Raw genomic sequence first — 27,818 nt, forward strand, 5'->3', positions numbered from 1 at the left:
TTTGATCGTTCATACCTGGCTTTTTTCTTCATCTCTTCTCTTGTCTTATTTCCATTTCTTTCCTAGGTTTTCTGTTTCCTGTAATTCTGTCTTTCTCTCTTGATTTCTTGGTCTACTTTCATTCTCGCCGTTTGTCTGTCTCTTTTTCTGTTTTTCTCTCTTTGTTTCACTCGTTGTATCCTTCCTTCTCTCTCTCATTTTGCTGGCTCTCCTTTCTTCTCTTTTTTCCTTCTTCCTTCTTTCCCTCTTTCATCCTATCTTTGTCACCTGTGTCTTTATTGGTTTTACTTTTCTACCTTCCTTTTCCTTCTTTATTTTTTCTTTCTTTCTGTTTCTTTTACTCTAACTCGCTGTCTTTCTCGCTCTTAATTCCCTAGTTACCTCCCTTTATCTTTTTTCAGTTTTTTTCCTCACAATTTTTCTTTCATTCTTTTTTGCCTTCTCTCTCTGTTCAATATGTAAGATACTGGTGCTGTATTTAGGAGTTTTATTTTTGACTTCTTTAGTTTATTTATTGTATGTACTATGTGTTTATTGTTTTGTGGTGGTTTTAATAGACTATGGTCTAAATTAACTTTGAGTCATTTTCAGAGAGGGAAACTCTTGACGATCATATACAAGAAGCCAACAGACAAAAACAGGTATCTGACCCATGCTTACGAAATCATTATTGTATGCACTGAACCGGCACTACAAACAAATCAAAGTGGGTGACAGCTATCATTATTAAAGCTGAAGATCTGAGAATAATGGTAGAGTTTAAACAAAGGTGCGTTATATAAGGAATACTAGAATCCACTTAGGATAACGTGAAATTATTGACACAAGAACAACTTTAAAAGAAACAGACAAACCTTTATTTCTATGCATTTCATTGCCTCTACTGAGATTCAGAGGCACATTTGAAGGTTCATGATAGAACAGAACAACAAGCGAAATGTAGAGTTCAAATTCAGTATCAGGCGGCAGCCAAAAACGTCCTCCATTTAACTAGGGATTCGCAAGGGTTTTTTGCACTATGCATAATTTAGATGCGCAAAACGAAATGTGGGATGAATCCGACATTATGAGGTACAGAAACGGGATTAATGAAAGTCCTTAAGTGCGAAATGCTATTAGAAGTGTAACAAATCCACCAATATGGTGGCTTTCTCACTATAAATGTAATGTTAGATGTGGAAATGGGAGGTTATGATGTGTGCCCATACATGGAACATCCACCAGTCTGCACGTTTGTAGCTATTCTCAGACATTTTTCAGGTGGTTTCCAACTGTGGAAATGTATTTCAAAATACTTCTGTTAAAATGTAGGAAAGAAAAGGGAATGTCCACATACTTCACGGGGGTGTCCAGGACGTGGGTTCTCTGCAAGGAAAGATGCTTTCCTTGGAGCTAAAATATAAGTGCACGTTTTAGCATGATTTACTTCTGCTGATTCTCAACTGAGTGGAATATCCTCATGAGAACATTTTGGGATTTAGGAGTGCTTCGGGACATGTACATCTGTCGGATTTCCAAGAGTACTCCTGGAATTCTTTCTGAATCCACAAGAAGCACGTAATACTCGACAAATGTGAGTATCTCTGTGTCATTGCTTTGTGATCGTGACCAGTGTCTATGGTTGTATATACAACATGGTAAGTTTTTAATTCAAGAAAATTAATTAGTGCACATAACATTAGCATTTTCCTAACATTAATACACAGGATTAAAAACAGACATCGAAACAAGCTGTACTTGCTTCAAGAAAGTAACAACGGCTGTTGCAAAGCATTTCTCAGTCCCGCATATATCAATCTGGTCCTCTTTAAATGTATGAAAAAAGATAAACAAAATTATATTTCCTGTAACCGTTAGAGAGCACAAGCTGTTGAGGCAGAAATTGTCCACTATTTGGTCTTCTTGGGCGATGAGCAGACGCAGAATGGGAAAGAGTTTCCCAATTCCCACCGTATGGTACTTTCTGCTATAATCCTTGCCTCCAAGATGGGACAGCTCTATATAAAAAAAATGAAAACAGTTATAAATGCAGCTTAGTGAATTAAAAAAACAAGCTATTATCTATATTTGTCTCTATTCTCACCTGTGTGGAATGTGCAGTAGTGGTCCCGCACCCGTTGGGCCCATTTCTTTCCTACGCTCCTCCCATCCTTTGGTAAGTTTGCACAACCGAGAAGGGTCTCTGCTAACATGAACTTCAACCTGGAAGGTATTATAAGAAAAACATGACATTTATCTCTATATATTTATAAAGATGAAAATCCAAAAGGGAATCGATCATATCGATTAAATAACTGCACAAGTTTTAAATGAAATTCAGGTTTCAAAAGTAATCTCATTTGCAAAAAGGCCACCACCTCAAATGTCTGCTTTTAAATACTCATCATTGCCCTGCTACAACTGAGCTACATCTTAAAGGAGTGGACACTCTTCCGACAGAGAGACACTTCTTCTAATAAGTTATGTATGAAACCACGGTCATAAACTAAAACTATTTAAACCTATCCATGGTGATAATAAGATTATTATTAATTTATAGAGCCCAACTTTTACTCAAAGGTCATCCCATCGCTAATTTTCTTATATGTATAGGACTCAGTCTTAACTCATTAAAAGTTACTTACCTTCAGTATTGTAATTTCTGGTGGATGCAATGGCCTTCATTACAAGTGGCTCATAAAAATCTCACTCATTTCTCTCTCCATCCTCTACTCTGATTTACTGTTACAAGAGTCAAAAAAAGTTTGGATGGGTGTAGGGGGAGGGTTGTGACAAAACTGGGGATGAAATGGTTATTCACTTGAAGTCCTGGATCTGCATCTTACGAATCTTCACTTATGTCACAAACATTATATAATTCTGCGCTCAATATATATCTATATATGAACAGAAAAGGGTTGAGTCCAATATTTCTAGGTGATAGGAAGCAGTGAGAAGGTGGTTCTGGAAATCTAATCCACCTGGAGACAGCGCATGTTTACCACTAGTGTCCACCTTGTGAGAGAAGGTCGCTGCGATGCAGCCAGGGGAAGGGGCACTGGGCTGGTTACATGTACACACGTGTGAGGGCTTAGCGCAGGAGACTCCTGTTGTGTGCAGCCCAGGAACAGCGCACAGGTAGCATGGCGCAGAAGGGACTATGCAGAGTTGGGTGGTGACCTCGAATAAGCCTATTAATTGGGGGGGGTGTACATGTAGGGAAAGTCAGTGTGCTTTACTGTCTTTGACTGTGGTGACACTCCATATACTCCTATGGTAAAGGCCGTCTTAGGGCACAACTCCAGTTCCCTGGGGACCACAGCATCTGAGGTCTCACCAAAGTACACTGTAATCAGCGTGAAAAGAACAATTCTGCAAATTCCAAAAGTATATTGGCACAGCTTATGGGTAATCCAGAAATTTAGTATTTCTCTGACTCAGTTCAGGATAAGAACCCAGGCCAGTGACTCCTAGGTGACGCCATCTTGAAGTATCCCAGAAGCCTGTGCAGGAAGGTTGAAACAGGAGCGGAGAGGTAATGTGGCACCTCAGAAGAGGTCAGAGGTGTATCCCTGCTGGCACCTCCCACCCCCCCTTGAAAGGTCTTGCGCAGGGGGGAGAGCTTGCTCTTGGATGTGATTCTTCTGAAGAACACTGGGACTGGAGGCTGCTGCCATGGGCAATTGGTAGTAGGAACCCCCTGACTGTCCTCTGGAATAAGGGCGCAGTCTTTGACCCCAGGACCAGTGGGACACTCCCCAAGGACCAGGGACACTGGTCCCCTTACACCCCCTTAGGATCAGTTGGGAAAAGACTGGGCTTCCTGTCTGGGAAGAAAGGTTCAGAAAGAGAGCAAGGCGAAAGGCTGGCGCAGGGAGCCAGTGAAACCAGCTCCCTGCAAAATTCCTCATCTCTGGAGGATAGGAGGCCTGAAGAAAGTGCTCCAGGCGGCTAGGGCTAACCACCAGGAGCAAAAGCAAAACAAGACCATAATAGTCATAATCAGGCCAACGGGCCCAAGTTATCGCCATTCAAGGTTCTGGCGACTACTGACCACGACTGGCAGGCACGTGCAAGTGAAGCTCCACTGCCGGATTCATTTTTATACTCTGAGGGGTTCGCAGGCACTTCTCTTTGTGGGGACAAAGCGGGGGCCCAGGACCCCATCCCTGGGCCACGAGACGCCAGCACATCGCACGCAGCAGACCTTCAAAGACAGAAGAGAAGTTCTGACTCCCGCAGCAACATGCAAATGTGCTGGCCATGCGGGGAGAAAGAGAGCAGCCGGGGATGAACTCCCTGAGCTGCTCTCCCACATAGGCACAGGCATGCAGGGTGCATCAGGCCCAGGAGAGCGGGGTCACCACCAAAATGTTCCCAAAGTGTGGGGGAGCTGTAGGAGCAGCTCAGCCTGCCCCCAAAGGAAGTGCTAGAATCCCCTCCCTAGTTTGGTGGCACTCCATTAAAGATAACCCCTTAAGGGTTTCAAGTGTTGATTAAGCTTCTCCTAACTAGAACTTTTGTTTTAGAGTTAGGAAGGCTGCACCCTCTGTGGGTGAAGATTATGGTTGTAATCATTGTGGCCTGAAAGTGTTAAAAATGGATTTCCATAGTGGTAAACACCCTCTAGGGATGACTGCTGGTAATCGCACATATGTGTATTTAGAGAAATGATGTCCTGTTGGGACTGTTTGAAAAACATACAACATACTAAGCATTTTAAAGTATATGCTGCAAGCACCTTCTAGGTGAATGATTATAATTGCACAGTATTGTAATTATAAACGTTAGTAAGTTGCATTATACATGTTGACACTTATGATGAGTATCCACACTCTCAGTCATGCTTAGGCATTCAGTCTTGCTGATGCTTTATTTGAATAATGAGACTGACAGCCACTCGTGATTACATTTTGCATGCTTTATGTCCAGTATTAGGCGCCCTCGGTCATGGTTATATGTAATTATTGCATTTATTCCTATGGTGAAATGCTTGTTGACATAATAAGGGGCATGGCCACACACTTTGGTGACAGTGGTAAGGGCTCCTACTTCAAGCTATTTTCAACCCCTGGCATTCAGGGACAAGATAATTTTTAAACATGTGAGTTGTGGTACTCGAGCCCCCCACCCCTGTAGGGAGGGGTCAGAAGGATTATGCAATGTCATTTAAAAGCGATTTCATCCGCTTGTACATCTTTGACATGGCTGCATTGTATTAAATGGTGTGTGCTTAATAAATGTACTTTTCCTTTTTCAAAAGAAAAAGCATAAACTGGACAATCATTTATTGAGTGTTATTATTGTGCATCTGTGAATGGCGATTACTAGCTCACACCACCTGCCTGGAGAGCACCTTGGACTGCTCTGCAACGCTACTCTATGAGAGTCAAGAGCTACGCAATGAAGCTCCTTCGAAGGTTCGATCGAGTTGCTGGTCCTTTCAACATCAGCAGCAGTGCCATAGATACCCCTAATCAGTGTAGTGGTCTGCAAATAAAATGGCTCAATCACAGCAACCCAGCTCCTAGGGGCGTCTGACCTAAAACAGCTGTTAGTGACTCCTCAATAATACCGTTACACACGCCTGAGGAGCAGTATCTTTACACTTGGAAGAGAGGGGTAAAGATCACAAAGGACAAGTAGGTGCTGGATATTTTTAAGCATGTATTCTCTCTAGATTTTCACAATTCCACTACCTATCCCACCATAGTCAACATGTGCAATCAAACCAGTCCTGGGAAGAATTAAGTAAGCAAGATACTCTATGATTCAGAAAAAAAAAGTCCAAAGAGGGAATTCGGACTGATGTTGGATCTTCACATGCCTAAAAAGTTGAATAAAAGGGAATACATTTTCGGATGTTAGCCCTTCTTAAAAATGTCCCTCATCTCGGGTAAAAGGACTGAATGAGCACTGCAGATCTACAAGATGCCTACTTCCATATTGCAATCACAAAAAGGCCTGGTGTTGTCTGACAGAACTTAAAAGGTGTACTTGAGATGAAAGGGAGGTTGGCCTTATGACAAGAAAGACGGTCAGAAACGCATGACTTGGAGGTCCTCAACAGTGAGAAAGATCTTAACAGCAAAAAGTACTAATGTTAAAGGAAAGTTTCCACAGATTCAGTGTTGAATATTTAAGCAACAAGTGCCTGCAGGTGGAATGCCTCAACGTTAACCACCTCAACATCCACTAGTATCAGGAGTGTTGGTAACTCCCAATACAGACTTGAGGTCTCAAGATGGCCAGATTGGGCATGGTCACTTCCAGGGCAGATGAGGTGGGAGGAAGTACCTCACATTGCTGGGCCCTGAGGCAACTCTTGCAAGGCACACTCCCTTCCCCTTTCCTAAGCCTTCTGTAAGGCATCTCCAAATAGATTCAACACTTTGAAATACAAGGAGAGTGTGGAAGGCAGATGACACAAACCTTCTCAATTTCCGGGACTTAACTCGCCACAAAGAACATCTACTAAAGAGTGCTGACATTATGGCCCAGGACCAAGCTGGGGAAATCTAACACCTCGGTGCAAAATTAAGGAAAAATGGCAAAACATGAGGAAAGAAAACAAGATGACAAACGAGAACAATGTTGAAAGATGTCGAGTAACATTAAACCCGACATGTAATGGAGATTTCAGCCTAAAATTAGCCTTGAAAGAGCAGCTGTGTTCGGGGACTCCTCTTAGTGAACCACAAAAAAAGAAACTGCCTTACTCACTTAGCTTTCTGGACATCTATACAGTGTATACATGAGTGTATGTTATGGATATCTAGTGGTTGCATTTCACTTTCTTTTTCATTTTAAAAAGCATGTTTCCTTGGCTTTGAAGGATTGTTTTCGGCTGAGAAAGTACATTATTAAAAATACTCCGGGAAAACCACGTCAGCTGGCATATTCTAACTTTTATGCATATTATAGAGAATTCCTTTACAATTAAAGGGCTATTCTTTTCTTCTATTCCAATATGACTCTGACACCCATTTAGCTCACATCTTATGCCCACTATATTTGTGCAAGATATCATCTAACTATTGTGCTCTTTCCTCTGTTTCATTTTATTTCCCATAAGTCTCTCATGAATGGAACACTCTTAGCTGTAACTTATAGGTTATGGTTGCCTCAAATCCTAATTTCTCTTATGTTGTTCATTTTGGGTGTATGCCTCTAATAGTACTTATTTATGGCTGGCACATTGATGATCATATTATGCTACCTGCTGTTATCCTTTTCTGGTTTTCGTCAATAGTGTGTTATGAAACGATCTCTACTCTTACCTAGTTTCCTTTTCAAGTCACCCATTTTCTATGCGTCAAACCCTTGCATTTTATTTTAGGGTACCACTTTTAAATTAAAAAAAAAGCTTCTTATAAAGGGTCTGTATGACCCTTTCTACACTGCATAAGTATTCTTCTATACATTTACATACTGTAAAAACACAAGTTAGCTAAATGTCAAGATATAAAGAGGTACATTAATACCTTTTCTTTTAATTTTGCCAATTTCTTCTCTTTTTCTGCTTTTTCCTCTTCTTTTGTTTGTTTCTCAAGTGCTTTCATCTCAAGTTTACGGAAATCCTGTAATGCATAAAGGAATTAAAAAATGAACCACTATGACACAGACACGGACACAGGATTATTAAAGCATTGATTTTTAAGTTTCAAAAACGATCATATTGCAGGACATGGCTAAGGAGAGAAACATGGTGGATTGGTCTCTGTAAGGATCCACCCACAGCTCGGAAAAGCCTCAACCATCCTGCTTTCTAACGATCCACAGAGGAACTGCTCTACCCTTATAAAAGCGATGGCCCCAGTGTGAAGCCCAACTCTGACGATCAGTAAAAAAGATCAATCGTAGACAATCCTGCAGCACAGTCAAGATGGCAGCCACTGGATCCCCAGTAGTGTGCGGTGCAACAAATGGTGGTGGGGTTATACAGGAGGCGGGTGTGCTTTTGCACCTCGATGCAGCCACGCGAAGGACAAGAGGAGAAATGACTGGAAACCCCGGCCGCTTGTGCTGCCCCATGGCAGTCATCTCTATTTGGGGTAAGGAGGCCTGGGGGTCATGGCTTGCAGCTTATGTTCCTGCCCTGGTACTGGCTGGGGCATTCTCCCAAACCAGGCTATGTAAAAACGGTATTTAAAATATACCAATATTGCCAAATTAGATACTGATACAGACCCATTTATCTGAAAACCTGACACTGCAGGGTGGCATTAAAGGAAGCAAAACACCAGTGGTGCACGCTTGGACCTACATGAGAACTGGTGTTACATGAGTTGAAGCAGACACTGGCGGCTGGGCACCCAGTGGGATGTGTGCTGGAGAACCCTTCGGGTCTTTCATGAGTCGTGGATAGTAACTTGCCCCAACTGTTCACCTTGCTGAGGATATAACACTATGGCTTTGTGCACTGTAGATAACTGTCAATATTCTGGGGACAGAGATGCTGCAACAGTCTTGGTGGCACTGAAAGAGAAGACAATTTCCCCCTAATAACTGCTGTCATTTTTCTATAAGCGCGCTGTAACCAATAGGCACAGGGTGATTACTGGTGTATACCGCTGAACCTGGAATGACCAGATGCCTACCACTAGAGACAAATATACTGCTGATCACGAACCAAAGAAAATGGACAAATACACCATACCCCTTTCTAGCAAGCAAATTAATTTGGAGGTAGAACCTGGGGTGATGGAGTGACCCAGACATGCAGAAGTCATCAGCTCTTATCCTTCAAGCTTCTCAGGACTCTAAATCAACCGTGGAAACTAAAACAGGAAAAGTGCAGATTTCTGAACTAGAAGACACAGTGAAGGAGCTTACATTTATGGCTGCATAACTTTTTGCTAATTTTAAAGAACTGACCCAACAAGCGGAGTATGCATAAGGTCAGTGTTGTAGGAATAATCTACAGTGGTTTGTGGGATTTCCTGAAGGAATTGAGGGCACTGATCAGGAACTGTTCTTTAACACCTGGTTATTGACAGTCATCCCGAAAGAAGAACTGTTGCTGCATTTCATAGCTGAAAGAGCCCACAGGGCCTTGGGACAAGATAATACATCATGAAAGGGCGACCCCTTTCAGTAGTCTTTCAAATCTACAGTCGTTTAGGGGATGTTGCAATGCCTAAGTGATGCTAAGTGTGAGCCACTGACGCGAATCTGGTATTAGTTAGATAGTTCATTTAGTTTTAGAAGGTGTTTTATTTCCATTTTCTTTCTTTGGGTAGAAGATACTCGCTTTGCCTAGATCTTCGGCTATTTCCTGGTTAGATTTTGATAGATACATCTCGTCGTGAAGTAAGGGGCGGGGTTTGTTTGTCAATGGTTCAATTTTATTCTACAATTTGGTTAATCATGCCTGGGCTCAATGCTTGCTGCAGCATCAATTATTCCATATGAGCACCACTGGGATAGGCAAGTCACATTTATGCACCAATAAAATGCCTCTTATAAAACGTTAACGGCCTCCTTAATAAAAATTAAAAGGAGGTTGACTCTTAAGAAAGCTACAAAATATGATGCCACACCGTAGGCCTAATCCTACTAGACCTCTCAGCAGCCTTCTACACCGTCTTACCACGCACTCTCACAGCCAGACTCCACGACGCCGGCATAAGAGGAACCGCCCTCAACTGGATCCGATCCTTTCTCTCCGGCAGAACCCAGAGAATCAGACTCCCACCCTTCCTCTCCAAACCCACAGAGATCAATTGCGGAGTACCCAAAGGATCCTCGCTCAGCCCCACGCTCTTCAACATCCACATGGCCCCCCTCGCCGCCATCGTCAGACAGTACGGGTTCAGCATAGTATCCTACACCGACGACACCCAGCTCATCCTCTCCCTCACGAAGAATCCCGAAGACACCAGACTCTCCGTCCAGGCAGGAATGAAGGACGTCACAGTCTGGATGAACAGTAGCCTGAAGCTCAACTCAGAGAAGACGGAGGCCCTCGTCCTTGGACCCTCTACCACCACTTGGGACAACACCTGGTGGCCTTCCGCCCTCAGGAGCTCACCCATCCAGTCAGACCTTGCAGGGAACCTCGGCATCATCCTAGACTCCTCCCTCACCATGACCCGCCAGATCAACTCAGTCGCCTCCACCTGCTTCAACTGCCTCCGCATCCACCGCAAGAGTTCGAAATGGATCCCGCCTGAATGCAGAAAAACCGTCACCCACGCACTCATAACCAGCAGACTGGAATACGGCAACGCCCTCTACGCCGGAATCAACAGAACTCTCCTACACAAGCTCCAAACCATCCAGAACACCGGAGCCAGACTCGTCCTCGGAACCCCACGACACAAACACATCACCCACCACCTACGAGACCCCCACTGGCTCACCGTCGAGAAGAGAGTAACCTTCAAACTACTCACCCACGCCTACAAATCCCTCCACAACATAACCCAAATACCTCAACGAGAGAGTCTCCTTCCACGTACCCAAAAGGAACCTCCGCTCCGCCGACCTTGCCCTAGCAGAGACCCCACGCTTTTGCAGAAACAGAGCAGGCAGAAGAGCCTTCTTCTACGTCGCAGCCAAGGCCTGGAACGAGCTCCCAGTCAACATCAGACGCTCCCCTACTCTGCACACCTTCAGGAAGAACCTCAAGACCTGGCTCTTCGACTGACCGGAACTGCACCCCCACCCCCACCCCTGGGCCTTGAGACCCTCACAGGTGCATAGCACGCTTTATAAAACCCTGATTGATTGATGGACAAGTTGCTTACCTTCTGTAACACATTATATGATAGAGACAGGATCTAGCCGCAAATTCCATATCTTAGAATCCTCTCTAGGTGCCAGACTGGATTCAGATATTTTCCCAGCAGTACCTCCGCGCATTTGCAGAGGAAGTCGATCGACTCCATAGCAACGTCGTCACCCGGATGTGACGTCAACTGAGACCATATAAGCCCTCCCCCGAAGCACCGATTTCAGTTTCTTTTGTGACTATTTCCATGCTAACAACGCGGACCACGTAGATAAACAGCCGCTGGAGACAGTGTGCCAAAAAGGGGAAAAGACTTACATCAACAAGTGCAGAATGAAAGAACATAAGCAAAATGCAAAGAGGAAATCAAGGAGATAACAGGGCCCTCAGTTCACAGAGGATGGGTTTAGGCCATAAAGGGACTCTTTAAGGCCTGAACCAATAGGAACCCAAAAAGCGTGCTAAACTGCAGCTCCAGCAGAGCCCATATGGACAGAAGGACAGAGAAAGAGAACAGCAAACTCCCTGGAAGGGATACAAAGTGTAAGAGCAGCTCACTAAATTGCCTCAGAGGCACACAAATGAGTTCCCCGGAAACAGGGAACAAGGCTAGCTACAGTGCAACCGCACAACATAAACAGAATACCTGCCACAGAGTAAGCACTTGGGTAGGAAAAATGCAGGCTACAAAAGAAGTCAAAGGACAGACTCCAGGGGACTGTAAAACAAGGTTAGTTGCAGACAGCTGGAAACGAAACCTGTCACCGACAGCATAAACATGAAAAAAGGTACCTGCAAAAAGCAGGAACACCACACGGGTGTATCCCTGGAGGGAAGAAGAACTCTGCTTGAGGAAGGTGGGAAAGAGTCAAAAGAAGGGGAAACAACTGTCCCCGACAACTATAGTACAATAACGAGTTAAGGCTCCGTACCACCAGGACTGTTCCTGAACCGGCATAAAGCAGGGTCGATGTTAGCGCCACAAAGGGAGGTGCCATTAAAAGGCAGGTCGATCAAAGCACTTTGCAAAGCCTCTGAAAACCCTGAAGTATGCAACCATGCACGTTGACGTAGAGCAATGGAAGATGCCATAATCTAACAGAAATTGGTATTATCCACACCACAGCAGATGCTAAGTGTGGCAGCTTGCTACCTATCTTGTACCAGGGGAACAAGAGCATTCCGGGCATACTCCGGAAGGTAAGCCAAGAGGGGCTCCACAGAGTCCCACAAGGTGTGGGAGAAGCCGGCAAGCACACAAGAAGTGTTCAGAGAGCGCAGAGTGGCACTAGAAGAATAGAAAATATGGGTGTGGAACCTTGTCCTGAACTTGAGGAGGACACACCACACCTTCCACAGTACCTCCACAACCATGGTCCTCAGAATAAAAACCCAGAGGAAGGAAGTCTGAGATGGTCAGCTCCATCGTCACCACATCTGATGCCGTAACGGAAGCCGGTTGACTCCGAGAAGTCAATGTAGAAGTCGCGGTAGTGTTGTCCGTCAGGACCTGAACTGATCGACCACGAAGGGAGGGAAAAAAGGCCTTAAGAGCCAAACATATCGCCCGCAATTCTAGAAAATTGATGTGAAGCAATTTTTACTCTGGAGACCTAAGGCCCTTGACCTCCAGATGCCCCAGACGAGCTCTCCACCCTAGAGGGGAGGCATCCATTATCACTGTGGCCACCTGAGAAGGAGGTTGAAACAGCTTCCCTTGAGACAGGTTGTCCGAAACACTCATCCATAACAGCTCCACTGAAGTGTCTCTGGAGATTTTGACCATCTCCCCAAGACCCCTGTTGTGTTAAAACCACTGTCTGCGGAGGAACCAATGGAGTGCCCTCATGTGCCAGCGTGCATGCTTGACCAACAGTATGCAGGAAGCGAACAGACCGAGCAGGCGCAAGACCTTCAGGACAGGAACAGCCGCTCATCTTGAAAAATTGGAATCAAAGCCTGGATATCTAGAATCCTCTGAGGAGGCAGGAAAGCATGACTCACAGTCGGGTCCAGTACTGCCCCTATGAACAGGTTGCGCTGAGATGGCTCAGCCCCTATGAACAGGTTGCGCTGAGAAAATCCCAAGTCAAACAACAGCCGTGTTGTTACCTGCAGGTGATGCAACACCATCTCTGGTGACTTTTCTTTGAGCAGTCAGTCGTCCAGATAGAGGAAAACAGGAATCCCTGATCTTCGGAGATGCGATGCTACCACCGCCATCACCTTTGTGAAGATCTGTGGAGCTGATGTAAGACCGAACGAAAGGACCCCAAACTGGTAGTGTTGAGATCCCACTGCAAAACAGAGATACTTCCGATGTGACCTCAGGATGGTAATGTGAAAATACGCATCCTGCAAATCGGTCGACACCATCCAGTCTTCCTGCTGCAGCACCAGAAAAACCTGACCTAGGGTCAACATCTTGAATTTCTCCTGCTCGAGGTAAAAATTAAAGATCCTGAGGTCTAGGATCGGTCTGAATCGCCCATCCTTTCTGGGGATCAGGAAATACTGGGAGTAGCGTCCCCGACACCTGTCCTGGTCTGGAACAACCTCTATTGCACCTTTCTGTATGAAAGACAGAACCTCTTGTTGCAGGAGCAACAGATGGTCCTCTGAGCACCAGCCCTGGTGAGGGGGAACAGGAGGGGGAAACTCACGGAAAGGAAGGGTCTATCAATTTTCTACGAGAACCCTGAGATCTGATGTAACTGATCTTCAATTTCATAGAAAATGGGACACCGACCTCCCACGGCACCAACATGCATTAAGATGGGGGATCTAAGCTGCTTCCCTGCTGTACCAGTAGTGGGAGTGGTAGAGGAGGAGGGGGACTTGCTGCCGAGCTGAGCCTCGCAGTTGACCTCTACCTTTTACTCTGTACGATCTATACAGAGGAATCGCCTGTTGCTGCTGCTGCTGTTGCCGGGCCCGAAAGGAAGGAGTCTTGCCAAACTCTTGGTAACCAAAGCCTCTGAGCAGGAACTGAAGACCCAACGATCTAGCTGTGGCCCTACTATCCTTAAAGCGTTGTAGCGTTGAGTCTGCTTTAGTTCCATAGAGGTGAGAGCCCTCAAAAGGTAAGTCCAAAAGGGTGACCTGCACATCTGAAGAAAAACAGTTCCCGGTGATGCCGAGTGAGAGGCGGCTCATTGGTTGAATCAGGGAGGTGGGTACGGGGCTCTGATTGGGCGCTGGAGCAGGCGGGAGAGTTAAAATCCCAGCTGACTCTACGCGCGGGGCTGATCCCTGGAGCTCGGGTTGTGTTCAATACCCGCCAGGTGAAGCTCCTTCTTTTAAATTTGGCTAATCCTCAACTTGCTTTTACTGCTGTTTTTAAATGTGATTTTATATGTGCCTATCCTCGCTGCTAACGTTGGTTCTTACCACTTAGGCTGTTTGTTCAGGCATTTTTGCACACACTTACCGGGTTACTGGGTTGCGAGCTGCTCATTCTCCCGTAGTTCCCGGTGATGCCGAGTGAGAGGCGGCTCATTGGTTGAATCAGGGAGGTGGGTACGGGGCTCTGATTGGGCACTGGAGCGGGCGGGAGAGTTAAACTCCCAGCATGCCGCAACCGCGCAGCGTATGCGCGCAGCGGGCGCGCCGCAGGCAAGCCCGTCTGCGCCCGTCCGAGCTCGGCCAGGGCTCAGGGCGCGGTACCCTGGTTCTAGCGCATGAGAGATACTCAGATACTCGTCTGACCAACTCAGAGGCTTGAATCCTGAAGGGGGGAAGTCTGGGTGCCCTAGGCTCCATCCTGAGATGACTCTTAAAGATTCTTTTGCCGATTGTAGGTGCTGTCAGTGCCCTCTGCGTGATATCTTTGCAGCCCAGGGTAAATCAGGGGGTAGAGCGAGGAAGGGCCCGCATGTTCGAGAGAATAGAGCCCAACCATGGAAATGCTTGCTATTGAATGCTAGGTCTCTGGTCAAGCATAGTCTAGAATGCAGTCTGTTCATGGAACAGCACCAGATTAAACTTGCTTTTATTACTGAGGCCTGGACTAATAACTCCTCAGGCCCCGATATTGTGAAGGCCCTCCCTGCAAATTTCCTCTGCTTCACATTGGACCGACCGTCAGGAAGGAGTGGGGGGCTTCCGGTGATTTATCACAACAGCCTGGAGCCTTTATTTTCCACAGCCTCCAACAATGCGTGTGAGGCCCTTTCTATCACTGTTCGTCTTTCTCCCCAGAAAATGTTTAAAGCACTTTTGATCTACCGTCCCCCTGGACCCAGAAGCATGTTTTTGGATGCACACGGGACTTTGGTAGAGGATGGACTTTGTGCCCACTCGTTCACCGTCATGGGTGATTTTAATTTTTATCTGGATGATCAATTAGACCCAGATAGTATGTAACTTACGGAATTTATGGCTGCAGGAGGGTTGGAACAAAGGGTGACTGGACCTTCGCATACTGCAGGGCACACCCTGGATGGCATTTTTACGAACAATCCTGATCTGGACATTGTAGATATTCTGCCACTCCCTTGGTCCGATCATGGTGCTATCATTTTTACACTTTCCTCTGGGACCCAGACACAGTCAAGCCCCAAGCCAAGGGTTAAGGTTGTGAGCAGGGCTTGGAAAAACATAGATAGGGTTGGAATGAGGAATTACTTAAGGTTTAATGCCCCCTGTATCCCGTCGGACGTAAATAAAGCGGTGGACGTGTACTCCAAGTGGGTCGAGAGGGCCTGCGATATTTTTGCGCCAGAAAAATCTTTCACGCCCAGAAGAGCGACGCCCTCGGCGCCGTGGTTCTCAGAATCTCTGCAGACTGCCAAAACGAAATGTAAGAAATTGGAGAGAAAATGGCGGAACGGGTACAGTCCAACTAAGAAAGAAAATTGTAAAAGGAGCCTCTCTATTTATAAAAATCCTATAAATAAAGCAAAAAAAACTTATTTCACGGAGCAAATAGAGAGGGCTAGTTCATCCTCCAGGCAGCTGTTTAAGACCATAACCAAACTTACGACTCCAGCGGAACCTAGCTCAGCGACCAGTGCAGATATGTGTGAGACCTTAGCCCCCTTTTTTCAGACTAAAGTGGCAGGGATTTTCTCCTCCTTTGCCGAAGTTTATGGAGAGGTGGGAGTTGCAGCACGATGGGCGGATGCTGGGTCAGTTTGGCAGCAGGATAGATTAAGGGGGTTTAGCCCGCTACAATCGGAGGAGGTCACTGGTCTTTTGCTGGCTGCCCGTTCGGGAGCCCCTAGTGATCCGTGTCCGGTGGCAGTCCTTAAAAATTGCCCAGAAGTGATTGCCTCCACGTTGACCCCTCTGTTTAATGCTATTATTGAGTCAGGTATTTATCCTAGGAATAGGAAAGTTGCATCTATCCTTCCTTTAATTAAAAAACCAACTCTTGATAAAAATGACCCAACCAGCTATAGACCTATCTCGCGGCTCCCACTGCCGGCAAAATTATTTGAGAAGGCTATAAATAGGCAACTTAGCCGTTTCTTGGAGAGAACTAAGGCCCTTGATTCCACGCAATTCGGGTTTCGGGCTGAACATAGCACGGAACTGGCCCTGATTAAGGCAACGGAGGAGGTGAGAGAGGCTGTGGATCAAGGGGGTGAGGCGGTCTTGATTTTGCTGGACCTGTCGGCGCCTTTCGATACGGTGCATCATGGTGTAATGATGGACCGGTTGGCTTTGACAGGGGTGGTAGGCACGGCTTGGAACCTCCTGAAGTCTTTTTTGGCCGATAGAACCCAGACCGTGGAGCTGGGTGCCGAGGTGTCCAAAACCTTTGCCCTCCCTTGCGGGGTCCCGCAGGGGTCTTCCCTGAGCCCCACTCTCTTTAACATTTACGTTAGTCCGTTGGGAGCCTTGATTAGATCGTATGGCCTCCAACTTACTTCATATGCAGATGACACGCAAATCGTGTTATCAATTCAAAGAGAGTCCAAAGTGGATATGACAACCAGGTGTCACGACTGTCTTAATGATATCGCGAGCTGGATGGCCGCAAATTGCCTCAAACTAAATGCCGGCAAGACGGAGGTCATGATATTTGGAAACAATCCAAACACCTGGTCGCCAGCTATGTGGCCCGAGGCCCTAGGGAAGCAGCCTGTGCCTACCCTAAAAGCGAGGAATCTGGGTGTCATTATGGATCAGAAACTGGACTTTGGAGGACAAGTTAGAGGAGTGGTTTCTTAATGTTTTCACATCATTAGAATACTAAGGAAAGTAAAAACATTACTGCCCAAGGACGGTTTCCGGTTAGCAGTCTCAGCTTTGATCCTGTCGCGCCTAGACTACTGTAATAGTCTGTACCTCTATCTGAAAACAAAACATCTTTACAGACTGCAGATGGTACAAAACGCGGCAGAAAGACTGCTGACAGGATCTCCTAAGTATGTCTCAGTGCGAGAAGGAATTAGGAAACTCCATTGGCTCCCGATTTACAGACGATCCCAATTTAAGGCCATGTGTACGGTTTTCAAGGCTTTGAAAGGCACTGGCCCAGAGTTTCTGAGGGACTGTTTCAGGCGGTACGTGCCAGGGAGGGCACTGCGCTCGGAGGAGAACAACCTAGTGGTTGTTCCCAGGATAAAAAAGGCTAGCTGGGGTGGAAAGAGGTTTTCCTATGGCGCGGCCACCGTATGGAATTGCCTTCCAGCACATCTTAGGAAAGAGAAGGAACTTCTATCTTTCAGGAGGGGGCTGAAGACCTGGTTGTTTAGGGATTAGACCCTCGTCCTTCAGGGATGCTCAGCATGACAGCACCAGGACACCCTCGGGTATTAGTGCGCTTTATAAGCTCCTAAATAAATATTAGAGAATGATGTCTGGACTACTAAGCTCTCAAGGGATGGGTGTGCGGATAGGAACGCTGGATCTCCAGGCGCTACCTTATATCTCCTTGCAACTGATCTGGACACAGCAGGGGTAGTCATTGGCTTCTGCCATTCCTCCAAAATGGGCTCAATTAAAGCCTTATTAAAGGGAAGCAGAGGTTCTGATACAGAAGAAGGAGAATCAAGAACTTGTGCTAAAATATTGGACTTACGCTTTGCAATAGGTAACGGCAAGTCCAGTAGATCAGCGCCTTCCTTATTATAGAATGGTAAGAAGAAACCTCCTGCGATGGAAGGCCCCCACTCCAGAGATGTACCCAAGCCACTAGCCTCCTGCAGTCCCTAAAATTCCTGCATAGGGTCAATAAACTCCTCTTCCTGCTGCTCCAGATATTCTTCCTCCTCCAACAGCCTCTGTGCCTCCCTTCTGGATCTCATCTTGGGTACCAGCATCAGCAGAGCCAGGTGCGGTGCTGGTGACTTCGGGACCGGCGTCGACAGAGGCTCCACAGGATTAGCAGAAGGCGCCGGGCGAGGCCGAGTCAGCGCCTGACCGGAGCCAGACGGCGCCAGAGAGGACTCCAACTGCACTCTTCCCTCCAGGGATAGCACCGGCATCGAGTGCCTTGCTGTTGAGAGAGGCTAACTTCCCAGGGTTATAGGCATAAACGGCATGAATGGCGCCTGAGCAAAATGAAGTGGCAAACCTCCAAGGCTGTATGAAAGCGGTCCCATGGGGACAACAGGTGCACCAGCAGGGTTAGCCGCCCTGGCAAACACGCCAAACATCGCATTCAAGAAATGCAAAGAATCCATATCTGGAACCAGAAAGGGTGGGTACGGATCCGGTACTGCCGGTCTAGAGACAGCTCGAGGAGGCTGTATGACTGGCTCTGGCTGCGGCACCAGAGAAACTGGAGCAGCGGGTGGAGTGGCCGGAGTCGGCAACTTGGACTTAGATCTCGTCCTTCTCCGGCATCTTTTCTGTTTCTTTGCTCTGGCCATGAACAGCTTGGCCTCCCTCTCTTTCAGGGCCTTCAGATTCATGCGCATGCATGACCAACACCCCTCGACGTCGTGGTCCGACGAGAGGCACCAAAAACAATCTTCATGGAGGTCAGTGATAGACATATGACCCCCACATTCCCTGCAAGGCTTGAAACCAGACTTCTTCTGGGCAGCCATGTCACTGCTACAATTTCAGGAAGAACCTGCAACAATGAAACTCCAGAAATGGAGAGCCCTGGAAAAAAAAGTTACGTGTCGACGGTGTGGAAAAACAGGGAACTGACTTCAGCACGCCGACAAGGTCTTCTCATGGTTATTATGATGGCACACAGAGTCGCATGCCGAGCCGTTTCATTGCGACGTCCTCGTTGACATGGGAGAGCTGTGGAGAAAAGTTTCCGTGGAATGCTGCACATGGGGTAATTCAAAAGGTGAGGAATCCACAGGCAGATGCTGTATCCATCAGAATTACATTTATTACTCGGTGCAGAGGGGGATTAGCACATTTTATAATTTACTAATTGCAGACCAACCAGATAATATAGGTGCTTTGACAACTAAATGGTCTTGAAAATCTATTCACACAGATTGATGTTAAAATGACTGTCGAATCCATTCAACTTAATTCGGAGTGTGAATGAATCCAGGTTGAAGGTTCACCATTTCAAGGTTTTTGAGGACATCTATTTTACACCAAATCGGCTACTTAAATGGCGCTGTTGGGCGAGCTCTGAATGCTTTTGATGGGGTAAGTCAAGGGCCGACAGTACATATCCAGGGTTTTTGCTAATATTTCTAGGGTAATTCAAAAGGTCAATTTATCCTAGTTCACAGTTAATTATCTTTGGTATTTCAAGGGTGGTCCCCCATCCCCGAAGTCAAGGGTTTTGTGCTTTTTTAGGATAACTACTGCTAGGATACATGCAGCATGGTTCTGATTTGAATCAAATCCTTCATTAGCTGCTAGTTGGCTCAAACAGTTATAGATATTAGTAGGATAGAATTGCCTCTTATTTTGGGGAGCCCAGAAGAAAATACTTACGGCAAACGTGAGTTCCACTCTTTTCGGACAGGGTCTTACGTTTTTGAATGTGCTCTAGCTGTTGGCACTCAATAAAACGTGTCAAGTTTGATTTGGGGCTTGCCTTACTTTCTCCTTTTGCTTTACTGTACTTGTGCTATAGCGTCTTTAAATTAATCGCTTGATCATTACTCTTCTATTCTTTGTATTGCCATTCTGATGTACCATTTACGTATTAAAGTGCAAAAAAATTAAAACAAATTCCTATAAAGAAAAAAAAAAAATCAGTGTCTTAGGGTGGCATGCGTTGGTGATACCTATACTATACGTCTTCTATGTGAGCAAACAAAGCTTGCCCTCATGAAGTCTGATCTTTTCCTTGTACCCTTCACTCCTTCATGCACTTTTTATTCCTTCATGCACTTTTCACTCCTTCATGAACTCTGCACGAACCCCTTGAACCCTCTGCTACCGCTTAGAGACCTGCACTGTACCATGCACTTGATCATGCACTTTCTATTGCAAACTACACATTCCAATACCTCCTTTGTGCCCTGCAAAACCGATTTCTTTACCCTGCACTCCATTCCACCTTTTTTATTAGGCCAACCACTTTGGCGTTTGTATAGTACAAAGTGTTTTAACAAGCTCAACCAACATAGAACACAGAGCCACTACGGGCAGCAGCACTGGATATTTGCTGTGTGTTGCACATGGGAAATGCTTCCCCTACACATCTGACTGTTACTCAGGTCATCAAACATCTTTTCAATTTATAAAAACAATGACATTTTACCACGGTTTGTATCTGTAGGTTGTCCCCATTTCTCTGCCTGCAGTATCGCAGTCTCTGGTGTACTGCATGCAATATATCTGTGCTTTAGTCAGAAGGTGAAATAGCTGGGTTGAGTTTTCCATAGCATAATCACTGCCTGTGGTGTGTAGAAATGCATTTTATAAACATTTTATCACTCACCCTCTCCTGAAACTTGGAAATTTCAAGTGAAGCAAGTCTCCTCTTCTCCTCCATCTCAGCTTCTTCCATCATTTGCTTTTCCAACCTCAGAAGCTCATCCTGAACCTTTTTCTGACGTGCATGTTCCTCCACCAAAATCTTAATTTCCAACTGTCGCTGCCGCTCCTTTGCCTGCTTCTTTTGTCGTTCCTCTTCTTCTCGCAACTGATCTGCTGTTTTCATGGCTGCTTCTAACTCTTTTTGCTTTTTCCAAGCAATAAGCTCTTCCTGTCTTTTCCTTCTATCTTCCTCTAGTTTTTGCTTTTGCGCCTCCTCACGTTCTAAACGTTCTGACTCGAGCACTTCTTTGGATTTGCCTTGTTGTTTAAACATTTTCTCCTTCTCTTCTTGCTTCTTATATTTCCAATTTCTAATAGACTACAAAAAGTGCAAAATGAAAACCGTTGCACGCCTTTTACAAAATTAACTTGTACACTAGAAAGTAGATCATTTATCACACACACACACACACACACATTTATATATATATAACAGAAATGAGGTGAAAGTTATGTTATGGTTAGCTTTGATTATAACACCTTATGTTAAAACCAAAATGCCACTGAAATACGCAACTTATGACTTGCACAACAGCCATGAAAAGCATACCTTGCAAACCAAATGCAATGAATATCAGTGTTTCTTTCAATTTTAATTCATACCAATAACTGTATTTAACTGTGCTTTTTTTTTTAGTTTCTACATTTTAGGTTTTAATTAACAAGTTACTTAACTTGATAACCTCTTATCAGATGAAGAAGTTACTTACTTTCGGCAATGCCTTATCTGGTAGACACTCTAGCTAGCCAGTTTCCTTACCTTAGAATTATCCCTAGGCGTCAGACTGGATACAAAAAATTTTTGTTAGCAGAACCCCTGTGTGCAGGTAGGTGGTTTCATTCGAATCGGTGTGAAATCGTCAGTGTCATCAAGCTGGAAGTGACATGTGCAGTGCCTATATAGGGGCCACACCAGCGTGCTGATGTCAGTTTATTTTCATAACTTTCCACGGCAGGAGTGTGGAGTCATGAAGCACCCTCAGGGGGTTGCTTCTTGGCCTGTGCATAGCAGATTTTAAAGCAGAGCATGATCCATCGGGAAAAGGTCATTTCTGCACAGCCTTCCCCATCTTGGCTCTGACATACCCCACGAAGTTGGCCGTCTATACAGAACTCTTTCATGCTGTGAAGGTAGAATGAAAATGCTCTTTTTGGGGCCAGTTGATGGATTCCCTCCTCTTTCTTAGAGGGATGCGACAGAGCATAAAAGGTAGGCAGGGTGATAGACTGGTCTACATGAAAGGAAGTGAAAACTTTCAGCAGAAAGGAAATCCTAGTACGAAGAACCAGCTTGTATGGAAAGATGGTGAGGTCCGGAGGCTTAGAAGACAAAGCCTGGAGCTCACTGACCCTCCAGGCAGATGTTATCACAGTAAGTAGTAAGGAGCCTGAGAGGACAGTTGTGTAGTGGCTCAAAAGGAGCACACATCAGAAATAAGAGTACGAGATTGAGGTCCCACTGACGCATGATAAAGGGTGAAGGTGGAAACATCTGTTGTAGACTTTTCAAACACCTATATACAACAGGGGATTTGAACAGGGATGGCTGATCCGGCAACCGCTGAAAGGATGAGATGGCAGAAAGAACAGCTCATTAAGTTGCCCAAAGCAAAGCCCTGCTGGGCAAGAGAAGGAATAAACAGAAGGACCTGAGAGAGGGGACAGAAAGAGAGTGAACTTGTTTTTCTTTACACCATGCCACAAACTTGTCCCAGCAGCAGGCATATACCATCTTGGTGGAAGGGCACTTAGCTGCCAAGATAAAATTGCAGACTTTAGGCGGAAGGTTAAAAGCTGTCAACTGTTGCAGCTCAATCTCCACACCTGACGGCAGAGCGCTGACAGGTTCCGGTGGAAAACCTCCCCTGCTGCTGTGACAGAAGCGGCAGCCAGATCGTAGGACCAATGGCCATGCTCAACAGCTCGGGATACCAAACTCTCCGAGCCTAGTCCGGAACCACAAGAATGGCTTGGCCCGGTCGTTCCCGATTGTCTTGAGAACTCTGTTCAAGAGTGGTATGGGCGAGAAGGCGTACCGGAGGCCTGAGCTCCACTCAAGATGAAGAGCGTCTCTGAGCGAGAACCGGCCTGGAAAACCCAGGGTGCAAAAGTGCTTTCATTGTGCGTTCTCTGTGGTGGCTAACGGATCTAACCAAAGCTCTTCTCACTGCTGAAAGAAACCTTGCAGCACCTCCAGATGGAGACACCATTCGTGATCCGCTAACCATCTTCAGCTTAGTTATTCTGCCCTCTTGTTCAGAGAGCCCGCCAGGTGTTGAACCACCTGGGATATGCCCGGATGTTCAAGCCATGACCAGAGGCACAAGACCTCTTGACAAAGGGTCCACAACCCCATCTCGCCCCATTTGGTGCAGTACTACACAGTGGTGGTGTTGTTTGTGAACACCTGCAGTAGCCTTTTATTGATGGAGGATAGGAAGGCTTTCAATGCCAGCCGTAACGCCCAGAACTCCAGTAAGTTGATGTGGAGTCCGGATTCTGCTGAAGACCAGAAGCCTCTGATTTCCACTTCTCACAGATGGCGCCCCATCCTAGGAGTGACACATCTGGCACTACTGTCAGGTCTCGTTGGGTAAGGAGAGGGAGAGGGATCTGCAGCTGCATCTCCTTTGCAGTTCCCTTTGAGATCTGGACCATGTGGGAGAGATTCCCTTGATGCTGCGCACACTGGAATTTCAGGTCCCATTGCAGAACCCGCATAAGCCAGCAGGCATGTCACAAGCAGGCTCAGAGTCAGTCTCACCAAAACCCAGGATACAGGCTGAAATATCGGTATCATAGCCTGAATATCCTGAACTCTCCATTTGGGAGGATAGGCCCGAAACTGTACCATGTCCAGAACAGCTCCGATGAAAGGGAGTGCCTGAGAAGGAGTCAGGGTTGACTTTGGCATGTTGATATTGAGCCCCAGTGAATGCAGTAGGTCTGCCGTAGTCAGGAGATGGGAGATGACTGCCTGGGACTATTGTGCCTTAAACAGCCAGTCATCAAGCTAGAGAAACACTGGAACCCTGATCTCCGCAGAAGATCTGTAACCACTGCCATCACTTTGATGAACACCAGAGAGGCGCTGGGAAGACCAAAAGGGAGCAGGGCAAACGGAAAGTACTTGTAGCCCACCGTGAACCGCAGGTAACTTCTGTGGGCAGGCAGGACAGGAATGTGGAAGTATACGTCCTGCAAGTCCAATACTGCCAACCAGTCTCCTGGGTCCAGGGCAGACAGGACTTGAGCGAGTGTGAGCATTTTGAATTTCTCCTCTTTCAGGAAGAAATTGAGAGGGCGCAGGTCTAGGATAGGATGGACGCCTCCGTCATTTTTGGACACCAGAAAGTAGCGGGAACAACTACAACCTACTTCTAGCACCAGCACCCTTTTTATGGATGTCTTCCGCCAAGAGAACCGCAACTTCCTGATGGAGTAAGGAGAGATGGTCCTCCGTCAGACTGTTGCAAGTGCGTGGCATGGGTGGAGGGGTAGTCATGAACGGGAGGCAGTAGCCCCATCACATAATCCAGAGAACCCAGCTGTCTTATGTTAGCTACCTCAGGTGATGTTGTATCCTGCCTTCCACTGGTTGCCCAAGATGGTTGGAGGATGAAAAAAGAGGTTTGGAGGCTGCGTCTGCCTGGGGGGGTGGTGGACTGACCAGACCTCTGCCTGCGCAGAGGCTGGGGAGCTTGCGTGGCTGGAAGCACCTTCCGTGGCCATGAAAGGAGTAAAAGGCAGACTCTGGTTCACAACGGGCCATGCAAAGGCCCAAGGACAAGGCCGTAACGTTGCTATACTTGAAGCACCCCAGTACTGAGCCTGCTTTGTCTCCAAAGAGAAGGGAGCCATAAAAGGGCATGTCCATAGGCGAAGCTTGGGCATCTCCTGAAAAGCCAAGTGTGGTGTAGTAAGGCCACGACAAATAAACTGCTCTGGCTAGCAAATCTCTCGTGTCCAGCCCATATCTGATCACAAACTTGGTTGTATCTTTGTCTGCCATAGCTTGGGAGCATATTGCCAGGGCCTTCTGTGGGACCATAGGCAGCACCTGCGCAACCAAATCCTACAGTGCATGGGAGTATCGACTCAAAAGGCATGCAGAGTTCATGGACCACATTGGCAAGCTGGTGGAAGATAACTTTTCTTGCCTAAGGTGTCCCACCTCTTGGATTCCCCCTTCTGGTGGGGTGGTAGAGAATGAGCCAGGATTTACACAATAAGTGGAGGCTTGGACTACTAAGCTGTTTGGGGTAGGGTGTCGCGTGAGAAGACTGGGGTCACCTGAGGTGGGGAGATGGCGGTGGGCAATTGTCCTGTTCACAGAAGTCCCTATGCAGGGCTTGGACGTCCGTAAGGTCTTCATTAAATGGACAAGTGGTTCTGAGGGGGGGTCATACCCAGCTGAAGCACCCCTGTCAAGACGTTAGGCTTGACTACCTTTGATGGCAGGCCAAGGTCTAGGATCTTGGCTGCTCTTCTCACCACCACAGCAGTAGCCACTGTAGACAGAGAGACCAAGGCACCAGGGTGCAAACAAAATGCGGGTTGGTCACCGACATCTGTCGGTGATAGGCGCTGCAGGGCTTGAAGACAGCTTTATAGTGGACATCCATGCCACACAAGGAGAAACATCTGAAAGAAATGTAGACAAAAAGTCGAAATAAGGGTAAAAAAAATTAGAGGGGGTAGCTCTCACCGGATCTGCGCTAACTGGTGCTGAAAGAAAATAACTGATGTTGGCGTGCTGAAGGGGCCCCTGCATAGGCACCATGCACCTCCTTGCACACAAAATATTTCTGATGGCTAGTATTAGGAGCATGTCCAGTAAGAGAAGTTTTGTTTTGTTATTGGTGGTGAAAGGATTGCCCATGGGCCTAGAGCAGTGATTACTCTGTGAAGTTGGAGGTCTATGTGAAATATCTTGATTATGTTATTGTCTGTATCATCAGAGTGGTATTACTAGTTTGTAGGAGATAAGCATGTGTGCTAGGTCTCTTGTGAATACTAGGCAGTTCCAATACCTGTCAGATTTTAGGAGACTGGATTTATGTAACTTGTCTGTAGTCCAGAAGGAACGGTGTATTGTCTAAAATTTACATTGAATTAATAGAAGTGATACCTTAGACGTTGTTATAAATTTCCATATGGTTGCCCATATTTGATCACGTAGTGGTTGTAGATTTAGCTTGATGCTAGACTCTTCTCATTTCTTTGGTATGTAGCTGTTGCCTTTAGTGTTGTCGGTGAACAATAATTTATACATTTTTGCAACCACATGTCTAAGTGGGATGAGCTATCTAATTAAGTTGATTAAGTCTAGTATTTGTGGTTTTGGTTTCTTTATTTTGCTTAGGGCTGCCTTAAGTTTTAGAAAATTATATCTAGATTTGAGAGTTTATATTTTTGTTGTAGCACTGCAAAGGAGATTAGGTTGTCCAGGGAGCCTGGTTCTTTAACGTATAAGATTCCTTTTTCTATCCTATCATCCTAGAGTAACATCTTTACATCTATGGTAATGTGTGAATTGCCCCACAGAGGAAATAAGGGCGAGCCCCGTATTATGTTAGTAGTTAATACATTCAGATATTTGGGAATATGTGATTTTTAAGTGTTTCATGGTAAGGGAGGCGATTGGAATGCACGGATTTAATAGTTTCTTTTCTGTTTAGACCCATGGAGGAGAAGGAGGGGGAGGGGGAGTCAAATTAATCTGCTAGATAATGGGGCACTTGCTTCAATAGAAATGTTATTTGGCATTTGAAGAAGTTTGGCAAGCTTACACCTCCCTGTGATCTATTCACTCTGATTTTGCTAAGTGAATGTTTTGCTTTTTTTATTTTGACAACTGAAGCAGAAGAGGCTTTATCGATCAGTTTATAAACATTTTATGAGTTGAAGGGGGAACATGCTTGTGATTAAACGAATTTGAGGTGCAATCAGCATATTGAGGCATTCTAGCTACCCAAACACACGATACATTTAGAGGACCACGCTTTTGCTAAGTTTTGAATTTTTATGGATGTTTACACAATGTGTTCTCTGGCATTCACAAAGGAAATGGTAAAATAAATGCACAAATAATTGATGCATTTTGCTTGCCACTACAAGCCAGTTTCTCGATATACTCACACGTTTTGTGATCCTTACCTCAATGAGACTTTATCTGTAATTTGTCATTATAACGCATTTTCACTTTATATGTTGCAAGCCCTGACGAAGTTCCCTTGGCATCAGGGAACGAAACGTGTTGCTGTGTGCCAGTTTTTAAATAACAACTTTAAATAAAATGAAGATTGATGGACTATACTGGTCTTATTTTGATTGACTTCTATCAGAGTGCACCTTCCTTACTCATGAACTTCTTTACATATATGCATTAACAGTAGGTACAGTCTGTTTCAGGGGTTCACCTTCTGGGTTTCCAATTGTAGTGGGCCAAAATGTAAAGTACTACCAGCGGAACTGCCTGGATTTAGCCGGGAGCAGGGTGCTGGTGAGGATGCCAGCTGTACGTGCTACAGAGAAGGGGGCACCTAGAAACAGGCTGCCCAGGGGGACTTGAGGACAAGTACGAGCACTCCCAAACGGGCGCTTAGGTCGCAAGGGTCCTTAGAGCAAGGAAGCACAACCAGTTTGTCGATACCCAAGCAGGGCGGCTCAGTGCAGGGCGGTTAGGTCGGCTGGGCTGGATGCGCAAAGGGGATTCTTGTGGGTAGGGGCAAACAGTTGGCAGGATCAAAATCAGGGCAGCTGGGCTACTGACAACGTGCGTCTCAGTGATGCGGACGTTCCTCGACGGCTGCTTGGTCGTAATGCAGTAAGAATTCAGATTGGACTCTTGCTGTTGGTGTTTGGTGCACGGCATCTGGTACCCAGAGTATTGGTGCTGCAAAGCTCTGTTTGGTCCTGGTGTCTTCACACTTAGGCGGGAGACAGATGTGACTCTCCAAAGCACGGGTATCTCCTCATGGCCATCTGCAGCGTCGGTAGGGCCGGGAATTTAAGGTTGTGGATCGGACTCTTGTCTTCGGTGCCTATGGTCTGAAGGTAGCTCCTCTACTGTAATGGAGACTGTAGGCGATTTTCGAACTGCTGGCAGGCTACACAGGGCTTGTGGTAGATCTCCAGCTTCCAGGACGAGTCACTCTGTTGCGATTGTCGAGAGAGTTGC

General features: G+C 46.1%; 1 protein-coding gene across 1 annotated transcript in view; it reads right to left on the reverse strand.

Moving 5' to 3' along the window:
- Window positions 1–834: 834 nt before the first annotated feature.
- CCDC112 (coiled-coil domain containing 112) overlaps window positions 835–27,818 on the reverse strand; it is a 223,433-nt gene continuing 196,449 nt past the window's right edge. The window contains exons 7-10 of the mRNA XM_085632622.1: window positions 20,538–20,954; window positions 7,464–7,559; window positions 2,084–2,202; window positions 835–1,997 (exon numbers count right to left, since the gene is read on the reverse strand). Coding sequence (XP_085488748.1) covers window positions 1,967–1,997; window positions 2,084–2,202; window positions 7,464–7,559; window positions 20,538–20,954 — 663 coding nt within the window. The 3' untranslated portion in view covers window positions 835–1,966. The remainder of the gene's footprint in view (window positions 1,998–2,083; window positions 2,203–7,463; window positions 7,560–20,537; window positions 20,955–27,818) is intronic.

The sequence above is a fragment of the Triturus cristatus genome, chromosome 2_1, assembly GCF_964204655.1.
Source record: "Triturus cristatus chromosome 2_1, aTriCri1.1, whole genome shotgun sequence".
Taxonomy (NCBI): domain Eukaryota; kingdom Metazoa; phylum Chordata; class Amphibia; order Caudata; family Salamandridae; genus Triturus; species Triturus cristatus.